The sequence below is a fragment of the Mchenga conophoros genome, linkage group LG17 (genome assembly GCF_057382185.1).
Source record: "Mchenga conophoros isolate Kocher_MC1m ecotype Shallow Benthic linkage group LG17, M_conophoros_male_GT1.1, whole genome shotgun sequence".
Taxonomy (NCBI): Eukaryota; Metazoa; Chordata; class Actinopteri; order Cichliformes; family Cichlidae; genus Mchenga; species Mchenga conophoros.
The window spans coordinates 18,229,345-18,254,199 of NC_140542.1; the positions used below are offsets into that span (position 1 = coordinate 18,229,345).

The 24,855-nt window shown below is 41.5% G+C and overlaps 1 protein-coding gene across 3 annotated transcripts in view; it reads right to left on the reverse strand.

Moving 5' to 3' along the window:
- phf21b (PHD finger protein 21B) overlaps positions 1 to 24,855 on the reverse strand; it is an 88,534-nt gene that overhangs the window by 19,651 nt on the left and 44,028 nt on the right. For all 3 annotated transcript variants that reach the window (XM_085251896.1, XM_085251895.1, XM_085251894.1), the window contains exon 2: positions 24,773 to 24,817. In XM_085251896.1, coding sequence (XP_085108022.1) covers positions 24,773 to 24,817 — 45 coding nt within the window. The remainder of the gene's footprint in view (positions 1 to 24,772; positions 24,818 to 24,855) is intronic.

Here is a 24,855-nt window from a genome sequence, read left to right on the forward strand (position 1 = left end):
GAAGAGCTCTCTAAATGTTTTATATTCCACTCACTGCTGCCCCTCTCATCCCGCCGCTGCTTCTTTCAAGCGTTTCTATAGACTACAGTGGGTGGGGCGGGGCAGGGTGTGTGTGGGGGGGCCGAGCCCAGCTGCTAATCACAAAGACTTTCAAAGTTTGGGTTTTATTAGGAAATGGCAGCAGCAACAACTGTCCATATGAGTTCATGTCAGCCGTGGTTACGATGTCACCTGAACAGAACCCAGTCAAATGAAACCTGTTGGCTGTTTGGGACGTGAAGCTTCTGGAACAACAGGAAAATCCTTTCTAGCTCAGAGTGGAGGCCTCCATGACTCTCGGTGCTCCCCCTGCATTTATTCACATGTTATTTATCAGCCCTCTCCACCATGATCGCAGTGAGGCCATTGTTTCAGGGGATCAATGTAATCCACAGGCAGCCCGGGCAGCAGCCTGCTACGGGGCCCGGGGACCGCCACTCGCCATTCAGGGTTTGTTTGAGCCGGGGCGCCTCTGATTGTCTCAAAGGTCACTCATTTAAAGGCTCTCCAGGCTGCAGAGCACAGCCTCGTCCCTCCTGCAGGGAGCTGAGGAGAAAGTGAATGAGGGGAGGAAGAAGAGAACGTGAGAGCAGCAGGGATCGCAGAGAGCCACGATTACGGTGCTCCGAGAGCGTTTCAGAGCCACCGGAGATCAGACTGAAGACAAACAATGCTGCCGCCGAGAACGTCAAGATTCATCAGCACTTCAGTCAAAGACCTGCTACGAGAAAAGAAACAACACAGGACGATAAAAAAGCCTCAACCACCTGCAGAAAGCAAAGCCTGACGAGGAAACACCTCAGATCACACTGAGCTTCTGACAGAGCAGAGAACGGCATTACTACCTGCAGTTCCTCTGACGTCCAGCAGAGGCAGCAGTGAGTCAGTCCCCATAGACTACCATGTTTAACTAAAACAGCAGAAATAAACATGTTTACAGGCTGATACAGAAACGTAACAAACACGTATACATGTTTGTTCTCTATCGATAAGTTCATCACATCTGTTTGGCCGCATTAGCTCCACCCTCGTCTCCAAATATGGTCACCTATGAAAAAAACTCAACATGGCAGCAGCCAAAATGATCCAAAACTACCCAACAGATGACGTCCATGTTTAATATCCAACTCACTAAAAATGTTCTTCAGTCTTACTTTAGTACCAGCCCACAAGTTATAGGGATTTTTGACAACTTTAGAAACATTTACCCTCCCTCCAATAAGTCTAAATTAAATTACCATTAAAACCCCAAATTTAGGTTGAAATTAATTTTAGATTTTCTTTGTTAGAAATTTAAGACAATCTGTGGTCCTCACAGAGTGCTGACATATTTCCACAGCCCACAGCTACACTTAAACGTAAATCGTAAATCCTTTTTATCAGCTGATGGAATGTATTCAGAGTCTTTGAGGATCCTGCAAAAACCTTTAAACCACCCTTAAGTGTCATTAAATGACCTTCCAGGTTCTTCAAACAGGCGAGGATTTATCTTCCAGAAAAAGGACACTCAGACTTGAATGTAATGACGTGTTGCTCGACAGCTGATATCCATCTGACTCTCAGGTGTAAAGGATTTCCCAAAATGTCAGATAATGGCAGCGTGTGCTGAACCTGACCTCGGCTGCTTTAAAGCTGTGGATAAAATCAAACGGAGCTCCTGCAGCGTCGCTCTGAAAAATGTTTTCAGTGCTTCGCTTTTCTTCGGTTTTTACCAACAGTTAGGCACAAGTATCTCTAAATGAAGGATTGATTGCACATGTTACTATCAGGAGGCTTCACTAATGCATGCAGGGTGTGAAAGAAAACACCATCTCGCATAGAGAGTGCCTCTTTCTATGGTGTAACATTGAGCAGAGTCACCGGTCGAAAGGTGACGATTTAAGGATTCAGTTCCCTGGTTTTATACTGTTAAGCACCAGGATGGCCTTTTGAGTGCTGTCTAACTCCTCTGAGATATGTCTGCAGATCGGGCCTGTGTCGGGCTGATTGGCGGATTGTAGTGGAAGACTTTGGGAGGACTCTGTGACCCCTGAGCAGACAGTTTTGCCTGATAGGCAACAATCTGAGAGAGGAAACGTTAACGATGTTTTAAGGTGTCTTAACGAGCCATTCCTCCAGCTATCGGGCTCAGTTAAATGAGACGCAGCCTGCAGAGGCTTTCATCAGCGTCCACTCTCTCCTCACCTTTTATCCACACAGAGCAGCTCTAATGACGGCCAGACAGTGTGATGGAGGAAATGGGCTTTCTGATGCATGCCCAATTTTCTGCCTTTGAGAGCCGATGATTCACTTTTGTAAATTCTCCATCTGTAAGCTGGTGCACATCAAAATGGTGTAAAGCAGCACCAACTGTCTAAACTAGAGATTGAAACCAATAAACAGTCAAATAAGTACGAAATAGCCTGGTAAGCTAAACTGGTTTGGATTTTATCAGCGTCCTATTTGCTGCATGTTTATTAATGCATTCTTGTGATGTTAGAAGTTCATATTTGAGCTGCTTATAGGCCAAAATGACTGAGAGGCCATCAGAAGTTAGTGTGGGCAGTCTTTGCCTATGCAGCTACATTTGGAAACTAAGAAACTACTCTAATGGTCATCAAACCACAACTTTATTGACATATACTGAGGCGTCAGAACTCATCATAAGGTTATTAAGGGTATCAAAAGTCGTCTTTAGGGGGAAAGAGCTAAAATGGTTTCCTGACATTGCTGATGATGTTTGAGACCTCTGAGGATTAGTGAAAGTAGAACTCCAACTTTTTGGTCTTCCTGTTTCTGGTGTTTCTGTTTGATAAGCCAATAAATGGAGCCCTGTGAAGCTGTAAACTAATAACATAACATTTTCTTGTAGAATCTTTCATCATTTTTTAATAGAAAGGATTGCTGAAATTAATAAAGGCTGATTTTTACATTTTGTATTGTTTCTATTACTGTACAAAAATACTGTATATCAGATCAGTCACAGTACAACAAGCTGCTTTACACCATCCTCCATTTAACTTCATTCACCTTCAACCTCCACAACCAGCTGCTTCTCCTGCACACATGTAGGTTTCTGCTGGGCTTTAAACTACACTCCTAACCTGTGCTGGGTTTGAGTGAGGATAACGATCAGCCAGCATGTACTAAGATGCACATATTCATATATATCAATACTGTATTTGCAACAACAGAAATAAAGCTTGTCCTCGTGCCTCAGGTCAGTGGTGTTTGGAACAACATTAAACAGAATCCGAGTTTTATTCCTGGATCAACAAGGTGAAAATTAAATGGTACGCTTGTAAGAAACTAGAGTCAACAGGATGGCTTTGCTTTGGAGGAAATCATCCATGTCCTGCAGAGCCTCATGCTGATTTATGTATTGTAATAACAATTTATTACACAGTGTGAACTCTACTAGAATGAAGTTACATCTTGTTAAAACCAAAATAATGAACATATATTCAAATGAAGCATGATTATGGCCTTCAGAGCGATTACGGCACATTTATGAAGAACAAGAACTCGTTTCTTGACTCTTGAAGTTCACAGATTAAAAACATCCAGGAGGAGAACAGGTTGTGTTAATTACGAGATTTAGAAGTTAATAATTAATCATATTTTCTTCAGTAATGTTTCCATGTATGATGAGATTACTGTTACTAAGACACAGAATTTTTGTGGTGCACTGATAAAGAATGAACAAGTTTTAAAATTCTTTCCTAATGATTTCTCTATATTTGTAAAGCTCGGAAAAAGAAAAGTATCAGGATGTTTGATTTGTTGCCTCTGTCTGGTTCTGGTTTCTTTTTCCTAAATAACCATGTCTTGTAATGCTGTCTGGCCTCGGCATATTTATGCAGGAAGGAATAATAATAAAAATCAATCAATAAACTGGGAGTGAGACAGCAGTATGTGGGTGTTTTTGTCCGTTTATGGAGAAGGTGGTTACCCATCACCTCTGGAGAATTTATAGTTGGGGCCGGATCATGTTTTACAATCTTGTTTTAGAGGTTTCTACAATCTAGAGACAATTTTAGGTATTTAAGAATGGAAAAAATAAAGCCCTGCAGCATCAATCACACACTTCTTTTTATTTATGAATGCACGCCTGGAGTTTTTCTCAGACCCGGCTGTGACGGAGCGGTCACACAGTGTTCCCTTCCTCCCTGATCTCTTCTGCTCTTTGCTGGCTGAAGAAAGATCGTTAATTGAAACTCTGGGAGAGGTCCCAGTGGAAGTGCTCGAGACAGACGAGTCAGCTGGAACCAGAAAGCCAGTCAGCTTTCCACGGGGAGGGAGCTGGCAGAGACCTGAAACAGCTGCAGTGTGTCAGCTGATGGGAACAGGAAAGACGTCAAGGAATTGAAGACCACGACTACTAACTCCTGACTCCTGAAGCTGTTCCTGAAACAGCATTTCCACTTTAACATGAGTACGGACTCTGCTGGAGCCTCTGCTGGACGATGAAGGACTTGCAGGTTTTAATGGATGCCAGGAAGCATCAACTTCTAGTAAAGCTCATGCTGCGGAACCAGAAGCTCCACCCTCTGGTCTAAATATGGTCACTTCTGACTCTGATAAACCAACATGGCGGCAGCAGGCTATGATGGTATCAGATTTGAACGTGTACCACAAAAACAAAAACATTCTTTTGATTTTGAGCATTTTTTGTTTCCTTGTGGATTCGTGAGTGTAATGATACAGAAGCACAAAAAATACTTCTGATTCGATGAAGCTCTTTTTAGCCTTTTTTCTCAAACAGCGACTTTTAAACAAGAACAAAGTGAACAAAGCTGTGAAACAAAGATGAATGCATGCCTCACATGAGTTGGAATGATTTAAATCTGAATATGACGTTACTGGGCTTTAAACAACTGTAACAGTTATTCTTCGGCTTCCTCTCCTTCCTGTTTCAGCTCCCGTCCACTCCCTCGACTTTGAAAGGCACATATAGTCTGCTGCATTCGAAGAAACAACCCGTAGAGGTGAAGTTTATTCAGCATTAGTCGACGCTGGTTTTCTTTCTAATCTCTCATTCAGCAGTTAAACTGATCTCTGCGAGCTCGCCGTCTCTCTCCACTCCACTGGCAGAATTTAATTGAGAACGCCGCCGCCCGCTCCACGGCCACGGCTAAGGTCATCGCCAGCGCTGCCGATTCAGCGAGCGGGCCGGATTATCCACACTCATTATGTACTCTGGTTTGATAGTGGGCCTTTGAGATAACGGGGCTGCTGAAAAACACATTAGTAGCTGTTCAGATTTCCATCAGTGCAGCTGCCAGACGGTTCCTTTGTTTACACGCCATTTACCAGCAAGGCCCTTCAGGCCGCGAGGAGACGGACGGCTGCAGTTTGGCCTTTTCCATTCTGGTGAGACAGAAACACTCACAAACACCACCTTAAAAACGGTGAGACAAGCATAAACCCATCCAGGATCCCACCGTGGGGCCTACTTACAGGCAGGGCCAGATGTTTGATTAATTCCAGCAGGCAGGCTTCATCATAACCAGGAAGACTGTTTTTATTCAGTGCTTAATCTCGACTGAAATCCAAACTTTCAAAATAAAAGCTTTTATTAAATGAAGAAAAGAAAACAGATAAAATGTAAACAGGTTTAGGCTGAAGCTTTCCAAAGCCCACTACCATTAGACAGAGAGATTATTCCAGATTCATAAAGAGAGATTAGATTATATATTTGGTAGAAAAACAGTAGATCATGCAGTTGAAACCACCGAAGATAAAAGATTCTGACTGAAGCAGAGAAAATGTTCACGGATCAGAACCTCCAAAGTGTCCTTGGCTGCAGTTTCCGGGTAAATGGACTCCTACCAGCTCGTGTCTGGCAGCGGGACAGCTTATCAACAGGGGCACACAGGACAGAGTCTGGACCCTCGCCCACAGTTTGGCAAAAAGGGCCGTGAGGCCCCCGCTGCCCCACATGCAGAGGTGGAGCTTTAGCCAGCAAACACAGCGTGGAAATATGGCCGCCGGGTGGCTGCGACCCAGCAGGGAAAACACTGCAGAGCTGACCATCACTGCCACCGAGCCACACCTGCCCTCCCCGTCAGGAGGAGGTCTGATCATCTGGGACTCTCAGGTGGAGGTGAGACCTGTCCTAAACTATTACTGTAACAGCAGTTATGAAGCTGAAGCTCACAGGAAAAATATGAAACACTTCAGCTGATTAAACAAGATCCTAAACCTGTGTGTGATGTGAACTTTCTGAAGGTTCATCACCCTCTCGCTGATCACCAGGATTAAACAGAAACAGAACAGAGCTCCTTTATTCACCCACGTAAAGGATATCTGACATTAAAAATCACGTCTGTTTCAGGACAAACATTCGTAAAACACTGCGAACAAAGGCCATACTGACTATGTTTTTTATTTGTGTGCACAGATAAAAGGAAAGCACCCCAAGCAGAGATTTAACTATCAACAACCAACCAAACTGCCAGTACTCAGGTGCTGGTCATAGAGAAAAGATCAACCTAAGATTTTCAAAAACAAATTCTGATCTACAATGATGGACGAACACTTATATGATGTAATCATTTCAATTTCAGCTCGGTGAGCAGAGGTGATCTTGAAAAGACTATCGTGGTAATATTATTTATATCCCAGGAAATGAGTGGCAACCCTAATCTGGAGCTCTGAGGGAGAGAGCTGATGAGTAATTTAAAACCAGCTTACTGCGGTTAAAGTGTCAAAGGATTTAAGAAAGACAAAGAGCAGCTCAGTATATTTTACTGACTTTTCAAGACTTTTTGAAAGTGAAAAACTGGATCCTCACATGAGGTATAAGCCAGTTTCTCTCAGCTTCATCACCCTGAAGTCAGAAATGATGTTTCAGGAGTTACTCTAATTATTTTGACTTTAAGGCAGTTGAAATGAAGCTGATGTCCTGAAGAATCTAAAACATGAAACAGAGATTTCTACATTGGTTGACTTCATTAAAATACGCTGCAGGAAATATTAAAACACTCGGCACATCTTGTTTTTAAAACATTAAAATGGCGATGGTAGAAAACAAAAAAAACAAATGCTCAGCTTGAGGCTTTGCTGACCAATTACAGAGTCTATAATTCCACGTTATTCACTCCTCCTGAGCATCATCAGCAATTATCAGCTGGTCAATAAGTGAATCCAGCTGGTTAACTCGAGTAATTAAACCTGTTTCATGTAGTTTTAAATGAAATCAGAAAGAGTCCCCACTTGCTGTTCAGTGTTTGCTTTTTAACTTTAAGAGACAGAAAAAAATCCATGAAATCAAACTGAGTTGCACTTCAGAGGCTCAATGACCACGACTCCAAGCTTCAGCAGAGCTTCAGCTCTGTCAGTATTGCTGCTCCTCACCCTCCTCCGCTGGCTTCCATCTGATAACAATCACATTAAAATGTTCATTATGCAGCCGAACGGGGCGCTCGGCCAAACCGTGCAGCACAGCTCCTCATTTCCTCTCATCTGATCATGTGGTCAGTCTCCACCCGTCACACCGTCAGTGGACAATAAATCCATTTAAATGCAAATCAAACGCGCCCCGAGTCTAATTTTCCCATGTAACTCGGACTCCATTGGAATGTGACAAGCTGCCGCACTGACCGACAGCTGGAAATGTCGACAAGAAGAGCCGAAACTATCGATCAATTTATTGGCCAGCGGATCAATGAAAACTCTGATGAGTAATTAAAGACCTCACAGATGTTTAACTGCAGATGACAACAGCTGTTTACTGTTTACATCGCTTTGTTTCTGACATTGCCTTTCATCACCCCTGACCTGATGACAAATAAAAGCTTCCTTAATGGTTAACTCGTGTCCTAATAAATCCACATGTGTCCTTACAGTTTGGATTTAAACCTGAGAAATATGTAAAAACACTCCCGGGAATCTGCAAACACTGCTTTCTGTTGCTGACAGACTTTTAATTTGAAATAATATATACACTCACCAGCCACATTAGAGACACTAACAACTAACTGATTGTTAAGGTAAATATTTAATCAGCCAATCAGATGGCAACAACTCAGTGCATTTAGACATATAGACATGATAAAAATAACCTGCTGTAGATCCAATTACTGTATTAGCATGATTAATTAAGATGATTTAAGTGACTTTTTTCTTGCTGATTTGCTTCGATTTCCCCATCAACCATTAAGAGCCACAGTTGTCTGGGAGAAATGACCTTGTTGAGGTCAGAGAATGGTCAGACTGCCTCGAGCTGATAGGAAGGTAAAAGTAACCCGGATAATCTCTCGTTACAACAAAGATCTGCAGAACAGCATCTCTGAACCTTGAAGCAGATGGGCTCCAGCAGCAGAAGACCACACTGATTTCACTCCTGTCAGTAAGAACAGGAAACTGAGGTTACACACAGACTCACAAAACTAGACAACAGAAGATGGAAAAATGTTTCCTGCTCCGATGAGTCTTAATTTCTGCAGTAATATTCACATGGTCGGCTCAGAGTTTTGACCTATATCAACAGTTCAGGCTGCTGGTGGTGTAAAGGTAGGGGAGATATACTCTTGGCAGATGTTGGGCCTTAGTACCAACTGAGCATCATTTAAACACCACAGCCTACCTGATTATTGTTGCTAACCATGTCCGTCCCTTTTTAGCAAGTGCACCATCTTCTGATGGTCGCAGCACATCTGCAGCAGCTGTGTGATGCTGTCATATCAACGTGGACCAAAATCTGAGAGTATTATTAATAATAAGATTATTATTATTAATAATAATAATAATAATCTTATTATTAATTAATTATTTAATTATTAATTAATTATTATTATTAATAATAATAATAATCTTATTATTAATTAATTATTTAATTATTAATTATTATTATTATTATTATTATTATTATTATTATTATTATTATTATTATTATTAATAATAATAATAATAATAATAATAATAATAATAATAAGATATATGCTCCAAAAAGCCAATGTTGAGGCTTCAAAATGTGGAGTCTACAAACCAGTGAGTGTTCTTGTCCATCTTTGGTATACAGTCTGAGTAATCAGCAGTTTTGTGATAGGGGAAAAAACAAAAACTGACTGTGAGCTTTTACTTCTTTGGAGAAACAGTTGAATTATTTTCTAAATACTAAGTGATGCTGATTTTCGCCCCCTAACGAGCTTCGTTACAGAGAAAGACAAAAGTGTTTACTCGGTAAATGGACTCAAAGACACAAACTTTAATTACACAAACAGAAACGGTGACAATACCTCTTCAATCGATCAGCAGCAGCGGCTCTAATCACTGTTTCTGCTGCCTTCGGCTCTTTGATTTCTCTCTTTTTTTTTTACTCAGGAGAGAAAAAACAGGAAATCACAGCAGCAGCTCCAAACTCTGATTTGTTTATCATCTCAATTAACTTTTCAGCAAAAGTGCCCAGAAGATATTTCACCGACTGAATGCCAACGCAGAGACAGAACTGAGCCGAGCCCGCTGAGATTCTCTGCCGCCCTCACCAAGATTTCAATCGCCCATCTCTGCTAATTGGGTTTTTCAGAAGTGACGGAGCCGCTCGCATGAATGGAAGATCATAAAAATGGGACTTCTTTTTAATGTGATTTGCCGAAACGTGATCGAAGCTGTTGTGACGCTGCCCGCTGTTCTCGCTGCGGCGCCTCTCCATGAAAAGTAAACGATCAAACCTCACCCCTCCTGCTCTTATTACCACTTAAATCAGCTCCTGTGACTTCACGCTGAAGGGAGGTTTCTCTCTTTGTTTCAATCCTGCAGCATCACACAGAAATGTTGCTATAGAGACGTGTCACTCCATCACAGCAGGAGGTCCGAGATGTAAATGGAAACAAGAGGAACGCAAAACAACTCAAGAAGAAGAAGCTTGATTTGACTCAGACATCTCGGGGTTTGAAAAAGGCATAAAGTTCAGCCTTTTTTTTTTCCAATAAAAGCTCATTTTGTGCCAGAGAGCTGAGAACTCACAAAGGCCCAGCAGGCGAGCTTTTATTCTGAAGGGAAATCTGGGCTTCCTGCATAATAGATCTAGGAGCAGGCCTGAAACTGGGCTCCTGCATCTGCGTATAAACCGCAGTAACACACAGGCCTGTTTTGGAACTGGTTTCCCTCGGCTTTTGGAAACATGTTGACACCAACATTCAGGCCTGTCTGCGAGCCAAAACAACAACATAAAGCAATAAAGGCCATCAGCTGTAAGCTCATTAATGTGCTGTTGTAATGTAAGCAGGTAAGCACAGGTGTTCTCTCTGAGCGCCGTCTTTTGCCTGGATTTGTTCGTGCGTGTCACACAGGTGCCTTTAAAAAAAGCGGAGCTCCTGTGTGTAATGAGCCAGTGTCTGTACAAACAGTTAGAACTGGATTATTAAAACTATTAAAAACCTAAAAATGTCAAATCTTTTCTGTTTTCTCCTGTACAGTCCAGATCTTTTAATTTCACAAAGAAAGATGAATTAAATGAACACCACCTCCCAGAAACATGAATCCTGTGGGAACAGAGGCCTCAGAGCTTCTCAGAAAATGTTCACCTGTGAAAACCGAGTGTCTTTAATCTCCCGTCCTCGTCCCTCAGCGTTTATTGGAGGCCAAACAAAATCACAGGCTGAAGCAGAAACGATCTGAACGTCATTGAGAAGAAATGTGGCTCGGGGTCGTCGCTTTAATGAAGACATTTATTTGCCAACCGAACAGCTCGCACCTTCAGCGAGAGCTGAGAATATTGACCAGCGGCGGCAACCGGCACATAGCTCTGAAAGGTCAAACTCTATATTAAAAAATGAAGAGCCGGAGAGAAATTATAGAGCCACTGCTGCGTCCACCGATCATCTCAGCTCTGCTCTCCTAATCGCAGATAATAAGAGGATGAAAAATGGCAGAAAGAGCAGCAGCAGACGTTATTGGTGCTGATTAAATGGCCAGTTAGTGGCTGAATGAGCAGGTTGGGCTGGAGCTCGGCCGTGTTCACGCTGAGGAGTTAAAAATCGAATCTTTTCTCAACATGATTTGGGCTGTTTGGAAGAGCAGCTGAGGAAAAATGAAGACTAGCCTGAAAAGTCACCAAGGAAAACTACACTGATGGAAGCTGCCTCCCCTAAAAGACTTCAGACATAAAGTGGAATAAAAGCAACAATGTTCCCAGCAACTAATGTACTAGTTGTTTAGTCAAGATTTAAAAAGAAGAGCTCAAACTACTCGAGTAGTGGAAAAACACCAAGGAAAAAGAAAAAGAAAAACACTCAAAGCTGACTAATGAACAAGGTTAAACACTCCTGACACACCTCAGTGATCAGGTCACGTTTTAAATGTCACTGGACGTGGTGATAACGTGGTCATCAAACAGCCACCAAACACCAGCAGTTATTTTATTATTTATTCACATTTACTACAACAGAGGGAGGTTTTTAGGATGATTTTCCACTTTTCTGCATCAATTTCCATTGAAAAGCATTTACATCACTTCCTGTTTGTTCTCTGGTTATATAACCCGAGTCACACATGTGGATGTTACACAGCTTGATTTTAGGAGGTTAAGTCTCTGAATTATCATCTGAATGCCTGATTTTACTAATCATCCATCGACAGCTGCTTATATTATTAAAATCCCACCAACGTATATTCTTGTTTATACTTTTAAATGTTTCAGGTTTCAGGTGTTTGTGAGGCCAAATTACAAATTATTCTTTCTAATCATGATCTTTGTTCCTCTAAAATCCTCAGCATGGAGATCATCAATGTTATTTTGATTTATGTTTGGCCCATTGCATGTGTGATATCCCCCAAAATATTTTAATCCAAGTTTCCCTTCAGAGTGCTGATGTTCTGACCCAGTTCATAGAAAGTCAGTTTCAGTGTTTTGGCTCTCAGCTGATGCAGAAGAGAGAGAAGGAAAGAGGGTGAAAATGAAGTCATTTCAGACCACGATTTAGTCATTTGATGCCACAAATTATTAATCTGAAGGAACGAATCAGGTCATTTCAGGGTAAGAGCTGCTAAATTAAAGGCAGTGAAAGTTCTTTAAAGCCACTGATTTGAAATTTGAAGGTGCAGATGATTTATTTAAAGAACTGATTTATGAAGTGTGGCGCTCTGCTGTTGTCAGAGAAAACAGACTTTATTCAAAGTCATAAATGCTGAAGTGGTCACTCCTGAGCACTGATTATTCTTTATTTCACACTGCCACAGTCATCAGAAAAACTGATAATGGGACTGACCAGAAAAAAATATCTGATCAGATCACAAATCTTTTATATAGTTTTTGTAAAAGGTAAAAAAAAAATTAACCTAGGGTTCTTTCCTGATGGAAACTTAAAAAGTTGTGTTATTCTTCCTGCTATGAGCTGTCCCCGCTCACATACGGCCTCAGAAACAGATACTTTATTAATTCAGCCTGTGCTTGGCACTGTGGTGAGGAGATGAGAGCACTAGACCAGGACCAGAGGGAGTCTGAGGGAGTCCAACTGGCCTGTGGGAAGCTTTAGTGCCAGGGTCGGCGCCCCGCGCTCGCTGCAGAGAAAACAACCGTTTAACATGTTGGATTAGACGGGATTAAGGACATCTGTTGAGCAAAATGAGGAGCTTCTGTTGGTTTTATCTCTCCTGCTGTGATGGCACAGAACAGACCGAGAGTTGGAGAAATTAAAAGTCAAACTCTGGAAGTCACCTGGAGGAAAATATGACAACTGAAGACGAATCCACTACTCTGGAGCTTCTTTAAGCTTTGTGAGCTCGTACACTTCAAATTCTCAGTATTTCATAGTATTGTATTGTACAGTATTGTAGTTGTGACTTGCAGAACTGACTTTAACTACTGAGACAAAACGAGTTTAGAAACTATCCAAAAAGCATCCATAATGTACAACCTGGAGCACCAAAAACATCAGTATCCACCCATTGTTTCAGGCTAAACACAGAATTAAGATACTAGAGTGATTGCTAATAAGGTTTCAGTTAGTTTGATCAAAACAGAATTTATTCTTTCTGAGGTCTGCTCCATCACATTACCATTACAGAGAGCTTTAAGGGCACTTTGATCTTTTTTTTTTCTTAAATGGAAAACTGATAAAATGTTTGGTTTAGGTTTATTTATTTGAAATGCTTAAAACTGTTAATAAAAAGTTTTCTGACTTTTTATTAAAAGGTTAATTTAATTTGTCAAAGGTTTTCTGAATGAACCATGTTTTTAAACCTTACTATTCAGCCTGTTCTAAAACCACAAATTCTCTATTATGTTATACTTCAGACACTTTGGCTGATGGATCCTCATGTTTGTTTTGGCACAGACTTTATGCCGGATGTCCTTCCTATCCAGGTTTGTTACTGGCACTGATGAGATTTACATTTTGTTTCTTAGATGTAATACCGCTGCTGTTTGCAGTGAATTCCAACAGCTGATTTTTTTTTAAGATATAAATGCACCTATACGAGGAAAAATAAAAATATGTTCACTGAAGCTTTCAGTTCACAAGTTGCACTTCTCTTTATGCTGATGAGCTGCTTTTATTTTCAGTTGTTGTTGGTTTGTACGATTACATAAAAACTAATGAGATAAAAGTTGGAGATTTTGAGCCTGTGAAAGGGAAGAAACCATTATATTTTGTTGTGGATCCAAACTGCTTGGAAAAAAGCTTTTTTATCATTGGCTTGGCTGCGGATCACATAGAGAAGAATGGACGACTGGCTTTGGCGGAGCTCTTTGGTGTCTGGTGCCTTTCTAGATTGTGTTTATAAATGTGTGCCAGATATTTATTGGACGTACATTTGGATAGCAATCACGTTTAGAAATGTGATGTATTCTCTCAGATATCCTTGCACTGCTTAATTTTACTCAGAGCCTGAAAAGTGTTCACCTTTGTCACATCCTTGTGGTCCTTTTTTGATGATTGTTTTAGTGTTTAAAAAAAAAATTCCATTTGCTTACAAAAAAATGTCAAATTGTTCTCATAGGCAGGTCAGGTGATCCATGCAAAGCAGAGAAGTGACTGTCCAATATTGTTTGAATGACAAAAAGAAAAGAAAAAGTAGATGTTCTACCTTTGATTACATTATCTGTTGTTACTTTCTTATTTTTAGTGTTTAGAGAGAGTAAAGTGAATAATGATGAATGCCATCCCATAAAACCAGCGGACAGTTTGAAAACTGCAACAAAACAGCAGCTGTCAGGCTGTGAGGCTTCCAGAAACACCAAAAGCTGCAAATTCAACACTGGATTTTTGTTTTTCAGCGCTTTCATTGATTCTTTCACTTTCTGCAGCTCCCTGTCCACACAGCTCCGTCTGATCAATACTCACAGTTGTCATTTTGAATTATTGATCCGCACACTTCACAACGTTAAGCTGAAGGCATTTATAGTCGACTAATGTTTTCATCTATCAGTGAAACAGCTCTGAACATCGCCATGAATAAACGCAATGCTTCAGCAACAGGACAGCATTCACAACTGTTTTCATTATCGATCAGTTTACCGGTCACTTCTCAGGTCATCTATATATCAACTGATCTTAAAATGTCACAGATTAGTGCGAAAGGCCAAATCTGGTTTCGCTAAAGCTGGCGATGATTCGCTAATCAATCATCATGTGTTTGTTTATTACTTGTCTCATCAATTAAAAGTGCTTGACAAACCGCTGACGAGCTCATAATCAGACCAGCATCCAAATGTAAAAAGCAAAACTAGCTGGGAAGGAATAAAGACAATAATAAATCATAAATAAACAAAATTAAAAGTAGAAACCAAGAATTTAAACCCTGAAAATATTCATCTTACTTTTAAATTTGCAGAAAAACTGTTTGGACCAATCAACCCGTTGTTGGACTATTTTTATGAAACCGCAGCAAAAATGTGTCATCTGGGATCCTAAATAATAAACTGACAATAAAAAGAAATATAAGCAGCAGTTCTGCTCTGATACAGTCAGTCAGTAAAGTTATCAAAGTTTAATAACAGGCATGTCTGCTAGAGAAAGATGCATTCAGCAGGACACTGCTTCACAAATAGTTAATACTCATGTTGGAATAGCATAAGTTGACATTAGCAGGACATGACTGACAGTGGTTCAGACATGAAAAATCACAAGAGTTGTGAACAGAGTTAAGGATATTTTTACAGACATCAACATCAAGACTGTAAGCAGGTGCTGAAAACCTCAGAAATTCATCATCAGTGAAAACAGAGTTTCTTAAACTCGGAAAACATGATTAAATATGAAGATATTTTATTTGTGTACAAACTTTTTTACAGCCCGGCCCGTCTTCTCTTCTGAATGAAAGTCAAAGCATATCCACATCTACCTCTGCATCTTCCAGCAGAAGTGTTAAAATAACTTTTAGAAAAGTGCTGAAATATTCCTTTGTTTAATATGATTTTGCATGTGTTGGTTTTCCTTTCCTGACTATAAATGCCATCTACGTGCTGAGACTGTGTGAACCAGACTAATCACATTCATTTATTTCAGCTGAAGCTTTTTAAATGAAATTATCGTAAACGTAAGAATGCGCTCAGGCCAAGTTTTCTGAGCAGCCTCTTCAGCTCATCGGTGATGGAGCAATGGGGGAGAGTAAGGGGAGGACAGCTGGCTTTCCCAGCAAAGAGGAGGAGGAGGGGTGAGGCTAGAGGGTGTTGGTTGTCTGAGGCGAGGGAGGAGGGGCAAACTGGAGGCCAGCAGATGGACTCCTGCAAACAATAGAGGCAGACAGATGCAGCCACAAAGAGCAGCAAGCACACAGAGACACACTTCACAAAAAGCTGAGACGAAGCCTCAGCTCGACAAACCAAAAGACTCTGGAGGAGCAGCACTGCTCACAGCCACCAGGGACACACACATAAAAAAAACCCAAAGTTTATTCTAAAACCATGAAGTCACTCGTTTTTGTTCCTGATGAGATGGAAAAAGGTTTAAAAAAAAAAAAAGTGGGCACAAACTGTGAAACTCTTTTTTTAACTTTGCAATCTTAAGGACTCTGGCTCCTTTTTGGGAACATGAAAATTTTTATTTTCCACAGAAAAAGATCTAACCATTATGACCATTATACAGATCTAACATAACCACTTTTTGGATTTTTACATTTTCCAAAAAGGGGTTTTTAGCACTACAGTGTAGTCTGATAAGAAAACACTGGAACATGACAACAAGTCCAAATACAAGGAGCCCTCTTTAAGAGAAGCATAAGCTTCCAGACCTCAGCATCAGTTTAGATCACATCACCAGAGGACAGAGAAAAACGTCTATGATGCTGCAAACCAGTGCTTAAAACTAGACTAAAACCAGTCCAGGACTGGAACAAATCAGCTCAAATTCAGTACCAAACTCAAATCTGAACAAATCAAAGTTTTAAACAAGGCCATAACCAGCACAAACCCTGCCCCTGAAACACACTAACAACCTGCAATAAAAAGAAGCCACTAACAGAGCCCTAAACCAGAGTGAAACCACTCCACAACCCAATCCATCAAAACCAACCCTAAAAACATTTTTGAACACATCACATCAAAAACACTGGAGTTATACCGTAAACATTACAGGAAATCATAAAAAAAGTGCAAAAAAGACTGAAATCACAATTAAGATCATTATGAAAAAAAAGATCTGACAGAGTGGAAACTTGTGATAGGGATTAGTACAAAAACACAATAAAAGTTTTTACTTAAATGTCTTGATAAAGTTTTACGGCCAGAGCTGCCACAAACCTGCAGCTTTGTGATTTTTCCAGAAATGTGGGTCATCAGAGAGGAGAAAAGATGTTAACACTCTAGCCCTGAAATGCACACACTTCTTCCTGTGCATTCACTCAAAGGTCTGGATGAAGTGCCCTGTGTAAACGGAGTGCTGTAATATCTGAACATCTGCTGTTAACAGACTCTCAGTGCATCTCTGCAGACATCTGAGAACTTCCTGCAGTCGCCAAGGGGGCTCCGAGGGGACAAAGGGAAGGACGGGCTTCTCTCTTTGTCCCCCACCGCCCTGCAGAAACAGAGAGGAAACATCCTAACACAGTCCGCCATGCATGGGAGGGGCCTGGGTGATGCTTATGAGGGGGGTGACGGGAGTGCACTGCATCAGTCCCTGCTGTGATGTGAAGTGCACACTAACAACTGGATCTATGTTTGCTCTCAGCTTTCTTTCCACATTCTGTTCTACTCTGGTTCATCTGCTCCATCGAGCACCAGGAAATAACTCAGGACATCCAGAACCTGCATCAGGTTTACGCCCAAAACACCCCATCCTTACAGAAGCATCTGACTATGAGTCTGTTCCTTTATAGATGGGATTTAAACCAGCGACTAACACCAATTAAACCAGTCCAAAACCAGCCAAAAATAGACTAAAACCAGACCCTAACTCGGACTGAAACTAGTCCAGACTCATCAGTTGTTATGGATTCCAGTTGGATGTTTTGAGCCCAGCACAAAGAGTAATTCTCCACTTAGTTCATTAAAAAAGAAAAAACTTTGAAAACAGCGACTTGAGGGTTTCGCCATGTAAATATGCATTTATGCAGCTCACCTCGGTCTTTGTTCATTTAACCACATCTTACAGCTAAGACCTGGAGCCAGTGACGCCCGACTGAGCGCGCTCTGTGCCAACACGTGCTCAGGACAGATATGAGGACAGTTGCTCGGAGTGCGGGGTTGATGTAAATGTAGCGTTGTGTCCGAGCAGCGACAGCGGTAAACCAAACGCTGGGGGCAGCCTCGGCGTACGGTGTGTAATTAAACTCAGTGACAGAGGAGCAGAGATGAAGGCTGGACGAAAAGAAGAAGACCTCGTTACCCACTCAGCCGTGAAGAGGCACCTCCTCCTTCCTGTGCACCTGACAGGTGTTTCTCTGGTGGTTTATCTTTGTTCACAAAATCACCTTTAAGCAACTTAGCTTCAGAGCCAAAAGTATGCGTTTCAGTGGTGTGTGAGGCTCTCAGCCTTTGACCAGATGTTGAGCCTCTGTTGACTGCCTTTCAAACACCCACACATGAGAGCGTTCATCATTGTAGAGGCACAAGTTATTAGTTAGAGATGTTTTCTGATTCAGAGAGAAATAAACTAACTATTCCTCCAAACCACAGACAACCACGGACTTGTTACTGCCTGTTATTTAGCTGTGGTAGAACATCAACTGTCAGAGAACAAATGCCATTACATATATAAGCTGGTGTACTTCTAATGAAAATCCTGCTGGTTTTTAAAATAAAATGTTTCTGTCTACAGACAATGGTGAAAAGCTTTTATTTTGAAAAGATATACAAACTATTGAGTCAGACAAACCAAGTGATTTAGTAACTTCCAAGCAGGAGAAGATAAACATACTACAATACTATCATCTGCAGAAGACATAAGAAAAGGTCAGACAAACAGCCAAAATAAAGAAAGGTCAAAGGTCACTACAAGACCAAACAGAGTTCAGTTTAAACCAGTCAAAACCAAGAAGAGAGCGCTAAGCTACAGCAAAGCAGCTGTTCTTTTAAATGTACTCTAAGAAGTTTTAGTAGTACAGGAAAAACTAGTTAAGAGTACATGACAGATGTTTACTTTGATTACACAGACATGTAGGAGTAAGTCCTGCATAAGAGATATTGATTTGTAAATACCAGATATTATTATATAATGTTACACTACAGTTTATTTCCCTTTCTCTGGACAACACTGGCTTTAAAGATGTAACACATTTTGGTGTTGACTTAAAAGAAAGGCAGAGGTGAAAAGGTCAAAGGTCAAATGTGACTCTAACCTATTATTATATGCGATTCTCTATATGCCCATGTGTTGTCAGTACAAACATTAAAAACACTTTTAAACAGTTCTATGTAGCTTTGTTATCACCTTCACCTTCAGATAAATCTATTGACCTTGAGGGAGAGGTCAGAGGTCAAATGTGACACATTATTTTAACTCTTTACTTACTCTTCATTTTACTCTACCTACTATATGATGATAACACACACCACACATGTAAGAATCAGTTATAAATATAAGTCAGAATTCCTTGTGGAGGTCATAAAGCCTTAAAGCTGTTTTACAGGTTACCGCTTGTAAAAGGCAAATATGACATCACTTGAGCAGTTTGAATGAAGCCCGCTGGCTGACCACTGGCCAACCACTGTGTGCGAGTTCTGTAGTACCCGAGGAAGGATGGTCGCCACGGCGAGGCGAGGCGACTGTCTGTAAAACTAAGTCCAAAAGCAAATCACCCCTACAGTCGATGGAAGCTAACCTCACTGAGGCTCCAAAAAAGGTGACTCGACAGTAGGGCTGCCACAAACAATTATTTTGATAGTCGACTTGCACCGATTATTTTTGCGATTAGTCGACTAATCAGATCATGCATCCACTGGACGTAAAACGTACAGCTTATTGCACCAGCGGCATCTGCTATTATATAACTATCATTAGCTTACAGCTTTAAGTGTTTAAGGTGTGTGCTAACTAAAAATAAAGACAGGATGATAGTTTATTAAATTTTAATGAAATTTGCAGATTGTTTTGGTGAAGTTTAATAAACTCCTTGCTATCTAAAATATAACAGGACACCGGAGTTTATTCTCGAGATTCTCACACTTCTGATAATCAGCTGTCTGCTTGACGTTTATTCAGCTGTGTAAAAACTATAACTTTAATCTCAGCCAAACCGATTTACTCAGGAACAAATAAAATACTAAAAAAAAAAAGCCAAACAATAACATTTTAAAGTTATCTAAGTGACTTATATATCATGTTTAACCTGAGTAGCGAAAGACGGCGGTGGGTTTGAAAACGATTTGCCGGGAGTCCGGTGCTCTCACGGTGCTCTCACGGTGCTCTAGTGAGCCTTTAACCCCGGCTAGCTATCGAGCTAGTGGGTAACAGACGTCTCTGAAAACATCAGCGCGCTTTTAAAAATATGTGGTGTCTTGATAAACTGAGCAGATATTTGAAGTTTACACAGCTTCATTCTCGCCTGAAAATATGTTAAACCTTTATTTTGTGACCCAGAAAAAGTAATAAGACCAATGTTCCCTCTAATTTTTCATGTGTCTGAGCGAACACACAAACTCCCTGAGCGGTCCCTTGAAGCACTGTGAGCAACATCAGACGTGTGCACTGTGGTCACGCCAGCATCGAATCCATCCAAGTTACATGGTTTATTAAAATAATCAAATTACAGCGTTTACATTTATGTTACACTACTTTTAATTAACTGATTTAGCCCACTTACAATAAAAATGTAAAAGAAATCTTGTTCATGACCTGTGTAGTATGTTAACACTATTGGAAGTAAAAATAACTTGAACTCCAATTTTGAAAACACAACTTTCTTTTTTTTTTTTATAAAGCTCTGACTTGTATTATGAGTCTGTGGTCTGGGAGAGAGTCCTGTAACTCTCTGTCTGCGAAATACAGTAAATAATGACCAATGTTGGGCAATAATTATATAGTTACTTCTTCAAAAAAGTAACTGAGTTATGCAAACAAAGTTTTTTGCAGCTGTTTACCTAAAAATGCAGCCAAGGCGTTTTTTTAAATAAACATTTCAAACTATTTACAGAAAAATCAGCTGTTCTGCATCAAATTTGATGTCACACAAATTATTTGTGCCACTCCAAAAAGTAATTTCTGTCCACTATGAGATAAAGGAGAACAACAGCCTGATACCTGCAGGCCTGACAACAGGAGATGTATCACTCCTGTAACATTCAGTAGTCGCCTCATTGTTCTGACACACACAAAACTATTGACTACACTACACACTAACACAAGATTTGCGCTAAACGTAGCAAATCTCTCACATCTCAAAACACTGCCGTCACTCCTAAAACTTCCCCCCTCCCTAAACAACTAAATGCCATGTTGCCAAATCATTTTTTGATTGGTTGACATGGTACATTTTTCCACCAATAGGAAAGGGTGGGGTCTTTTTGGTTTTGTTTTTCCTCACAGGCTGAGAGGGCTTTCCAGCGTTTTCCTTATAAAATGCCGTTTTTACCGTTTTATAAACAAGGATAGTATTCAGGAAGAAAACCAAACATTGCAAATATTTTTATCATAACTCTGGTTTTCGTGGCCTATCAACACAATTTAAAAACTGGTATAAAGTCCACACTTTTCCCGCCAATTGTTCCATCTGTCCTGCTCACATCTCCAATGGTTGTCCACGTTGTCATTAACGTGGCTTCTCTCCACATCAGCCACGCCCCTTTGCTAGCTAAAACACCGGTGTCGGCACATAAGGATGCTGTCATAGCCTGTCAGCGACGTTGATTAGCTGCTTATATACGAATGTGAATCGCATTATTGGCTGGACTATGGGATAAGGTGGCATCGTTCTAATCCCATACGGGAGCAGCCAGTCACTTACTGACTAACACTGCAAAAAATTGATTTTAATTTCAATTCAGGTTTGATTCTTTTTCTGTCCACAGAGACCGTCCCAGCAGTGCGCAATTGTGCACGCGCGCAACTTAGAGGGAACAGTGAATAAGAGTAATATTAAAACTAACTAGCTGCCGCCATTGTTGGAAACTGAGCTGTGCTGCGCTATGAATTCTGGGATAGGTTGGGCCACGAAGTATACACCCGACCCATCCTTCAAATCTGGGGAAATGAAGGGCGCATTTGTCGGAGTCTTCATCGTAACGTAATTGGCCTACAAATGCAGGCACAGGAGGATGCGGTTCCTGAATTTGGACACGGCTACGATACCGGAGTTGCTTCTTCTTCTTCTTCGGGGTTTAACGGCAGCTGGCATCCTTGTACATGCAGTGCTGCCATCTTCTGTTTCAGTCCGTTATTAAACTCTTAAATCCTACTACTTATTCCTGCTTCTTTTGGGATCATACAAAGCTTCAAATGACGCATCGACTACTAAATAAGTCAGCGACGATTTTGATAGTCGACGTAATCGTGACTAGTCGACTAATCCTGGCAGCCCTACTTGACAGTCAACATTAGGCAATTACAGTCGACTCCCCTGAAGCCTTTGTAAGGTATCATCTCCAGGCAAAAACATGACTTCCTTTTTTCCCCCTCTTTCAGAACATTTTATCAGTTCGTCGCACTTCATGTGAAGGATGGCGTCCTCAAGGTGGATCCTCCATGTCTCCGCCTGAATCACCACCTGCTATGAGCAAATTAAATATTGACTCTTCTATTGACTCGCCAATCTAATTTGAAGTGATTGTGGATGAGCAGGAAAAGGGGGGGGGGGGGGGGCTTCAGTGGCTCGGCCGCTTGTTAAAGGCGCCATAATGGGCTGGATGGAGCGAATGATTGAGTCGGAGAGGGAAGTAGTTTAGGCAGATCTGTGAGACGTGATGGAGTCTGCAGAGAGGCTGCAGTGACAGGAAGAGCAGGTCAGAACCAGTTCAGCTGATGGCAGCGGCGTGAGTGGGACAGGTGTGGGGAGAAAATGATGATGGGAGGCCTCAAACTACCTTCCAAAAGTCCTCTGTTCTCTCAGCAGCGAGGAAAAGCTTTCATTCAGAGCCACCGTGTCAACATTTACCCGCCAACCCAAAGCAAATACACAGTCCTGAACACCGTCACAGTCGGAGGGGCAAGAAAAAAGGAAGAAGAAGAAGAAGGAGAGGGGGCTGCCTGCTTTGCCAAGTCCGATAAAAAGCCTCCAATAAGGAACAATCAGAGCTTTCTGGAGAAGGCTCACTTCACCCTTCGGCGCCCAAGCAATTTTACCGAGTGATGTGGCCGAGTGTGGGCATTATATTTTATCAAGAAACGAGCTTTTATCTATTCTAAACACTTTCAATGTTAACTCGAGGTTTTTAATCATTAAATGCAAAAAGTTAAAAAAAACAACGACAAAAAAACAACAATATTTTAAAACTGGAGACACGTTTGAGTGAATTCTGTGTTTAACACCAGAGTATATCAATGATCCGGTGCTTCCTTTCAGCAAGCTCCTCACAGTCAGGCTGGTTTTCATCCCCTCTTACCCCAGACTAAATCTGAACAAACACCTAGTTTGAACATTTGGTAGATTTGCTGCAGAAACATCGGAAAATATTTAGATTGTTGAAATATCTAAAAATAAGACGACATCATGATAAATGTCATTTCATTGTAATTAATCGCAACTTGTAAGGTTGAAAAACAGAAAACTTCCCCTGTCTGCTCACAGCTCACAGCACTGTGAAAGCAAATCATGCTGTACTGTGCAGCACAGGGATACACCAGCAGGGGGTGATATGTGCTGGTTATACATGTATGTGAAACTAGGATTTTATTTTCTAGTATTCAAAGATGGCATTATAAACTGTATAAAAGGATGGCCCAGGTGACAAAGATAATAATAATATAATAATGACTCACTGCTGGAGCTTCTAGTGGCCGTTTGAGGAACTGCAGGTTACTGAGCACTGGGAGTTTCTGTTAGCAAGCGTAAGCTGATAACTCCACCCACTTGTCCAAAAAAATAATAAAATGGCAGCCTGTACGTTAACACTGAAGCTTCAAAATGGAGTCCACATAAGTGGGTGATGTCACGCTGTCTATGACCATCTTTTGTATACAGTCTGTGGTTGAGTGTGCAGATGAAACAGGTGACTGGAGGTCGGAGGCACACGTCCTCGTCTCTGTTTGGAGGGAATTAAGCGAGCGTGGCCTCCCTTGATGCTGGCTGGCTGTTAAACACTGCAGCAGCTCCAGCAGGTCTCCTGAGGATCATTTAACAGCTTCACTCTGAGTCGTATTATGATGTTCAGAATTGATCTCCCTCTCTGGCTGTGTCTAATTATACCTCGGGGAGGTAACAAGGGAAGGTGTTCCACGCTGCACTCTTCATTTATTTGGCTGGGGGAGGACCGAGGGAGCCAATCAGAGTCTTTAACCACAGAAAAAAATAGCTGGAGTAAACTCTGTGTTTGTGTTTCTGCAGAAAGCACAGATTATTTTTTGTGGGCGCCCCTTGAGTGAAGGTTTTCAAGAAACTGCTTTAATGACCTTCCACGGTCACCTGTGGCGGTGATTGGACACCGTTCAAATGTGTACGAGTCCTGCAGTAACCATCCAAAGGGGGAAAACGCACATTTACAACCTGTAAAACAAATTCAGCCTCAATTACACACACTGATGCCTCACAACAATTATCCACCCATCACAGGGTTGGCCTTAATTAGGTTTGTTCTCTTTCGTCCGCCTGCTCGCCTCTGAGAGACCAAATAAATGGGAGGGCCTGCAGAAACCGCCGCAACGAGCGGCCAAATCGACTTCCAGCGCGTAATGAATCGCAGCTCTGAAATTAAACTGACGTGTAATGAATCTCCAGCTCTTATTCTCTCCTCCTTTTGTCTCTGCTCTCTGGAAGCATCCTCTCAGCCTGTTCACATTCCTCAGCCATCTCGCTGCCGTCACAAACGCTCAGCATCACCGGCACCGGCGAGCGCAACAAAGGAAACGGTTACGGCCGTGTTTCAGCTCCTGTCGCCTTTTATCAATGGCAGGAAAAATCAACAAACTTCAGAGAAAGTTAGGACATCATCCCGGAGACCCTCGGACTCACGTCACAGATCACACCGCCCAATTACACTACACCACAACTTCAAACCAACCACCGCCGACACATCCACATCATCCATGAAGTCAGCTCCACCTGCGGCAGCTCTGGCAGTGAAATGTGGCCGAAGCATTTTATTTTCACTGGTTTCTCCTCAGAGGACAAAGATGAGCCGCAGGGTGAAGAAGCAGACTTACAGCAGGAGCAGTGAGAGAGGAGGTGGGAGGAGCTTGTTCAGGTGAATGCACACCTCTAGAGACACCATCATGTGACCTACCTGTCCGTTCTGAAGTTCATTGAGGCCTTTGCACAACGTCTGATTCTGCAAAGAAAAAGGAGAAAGAAACGTGAGTAGAACTA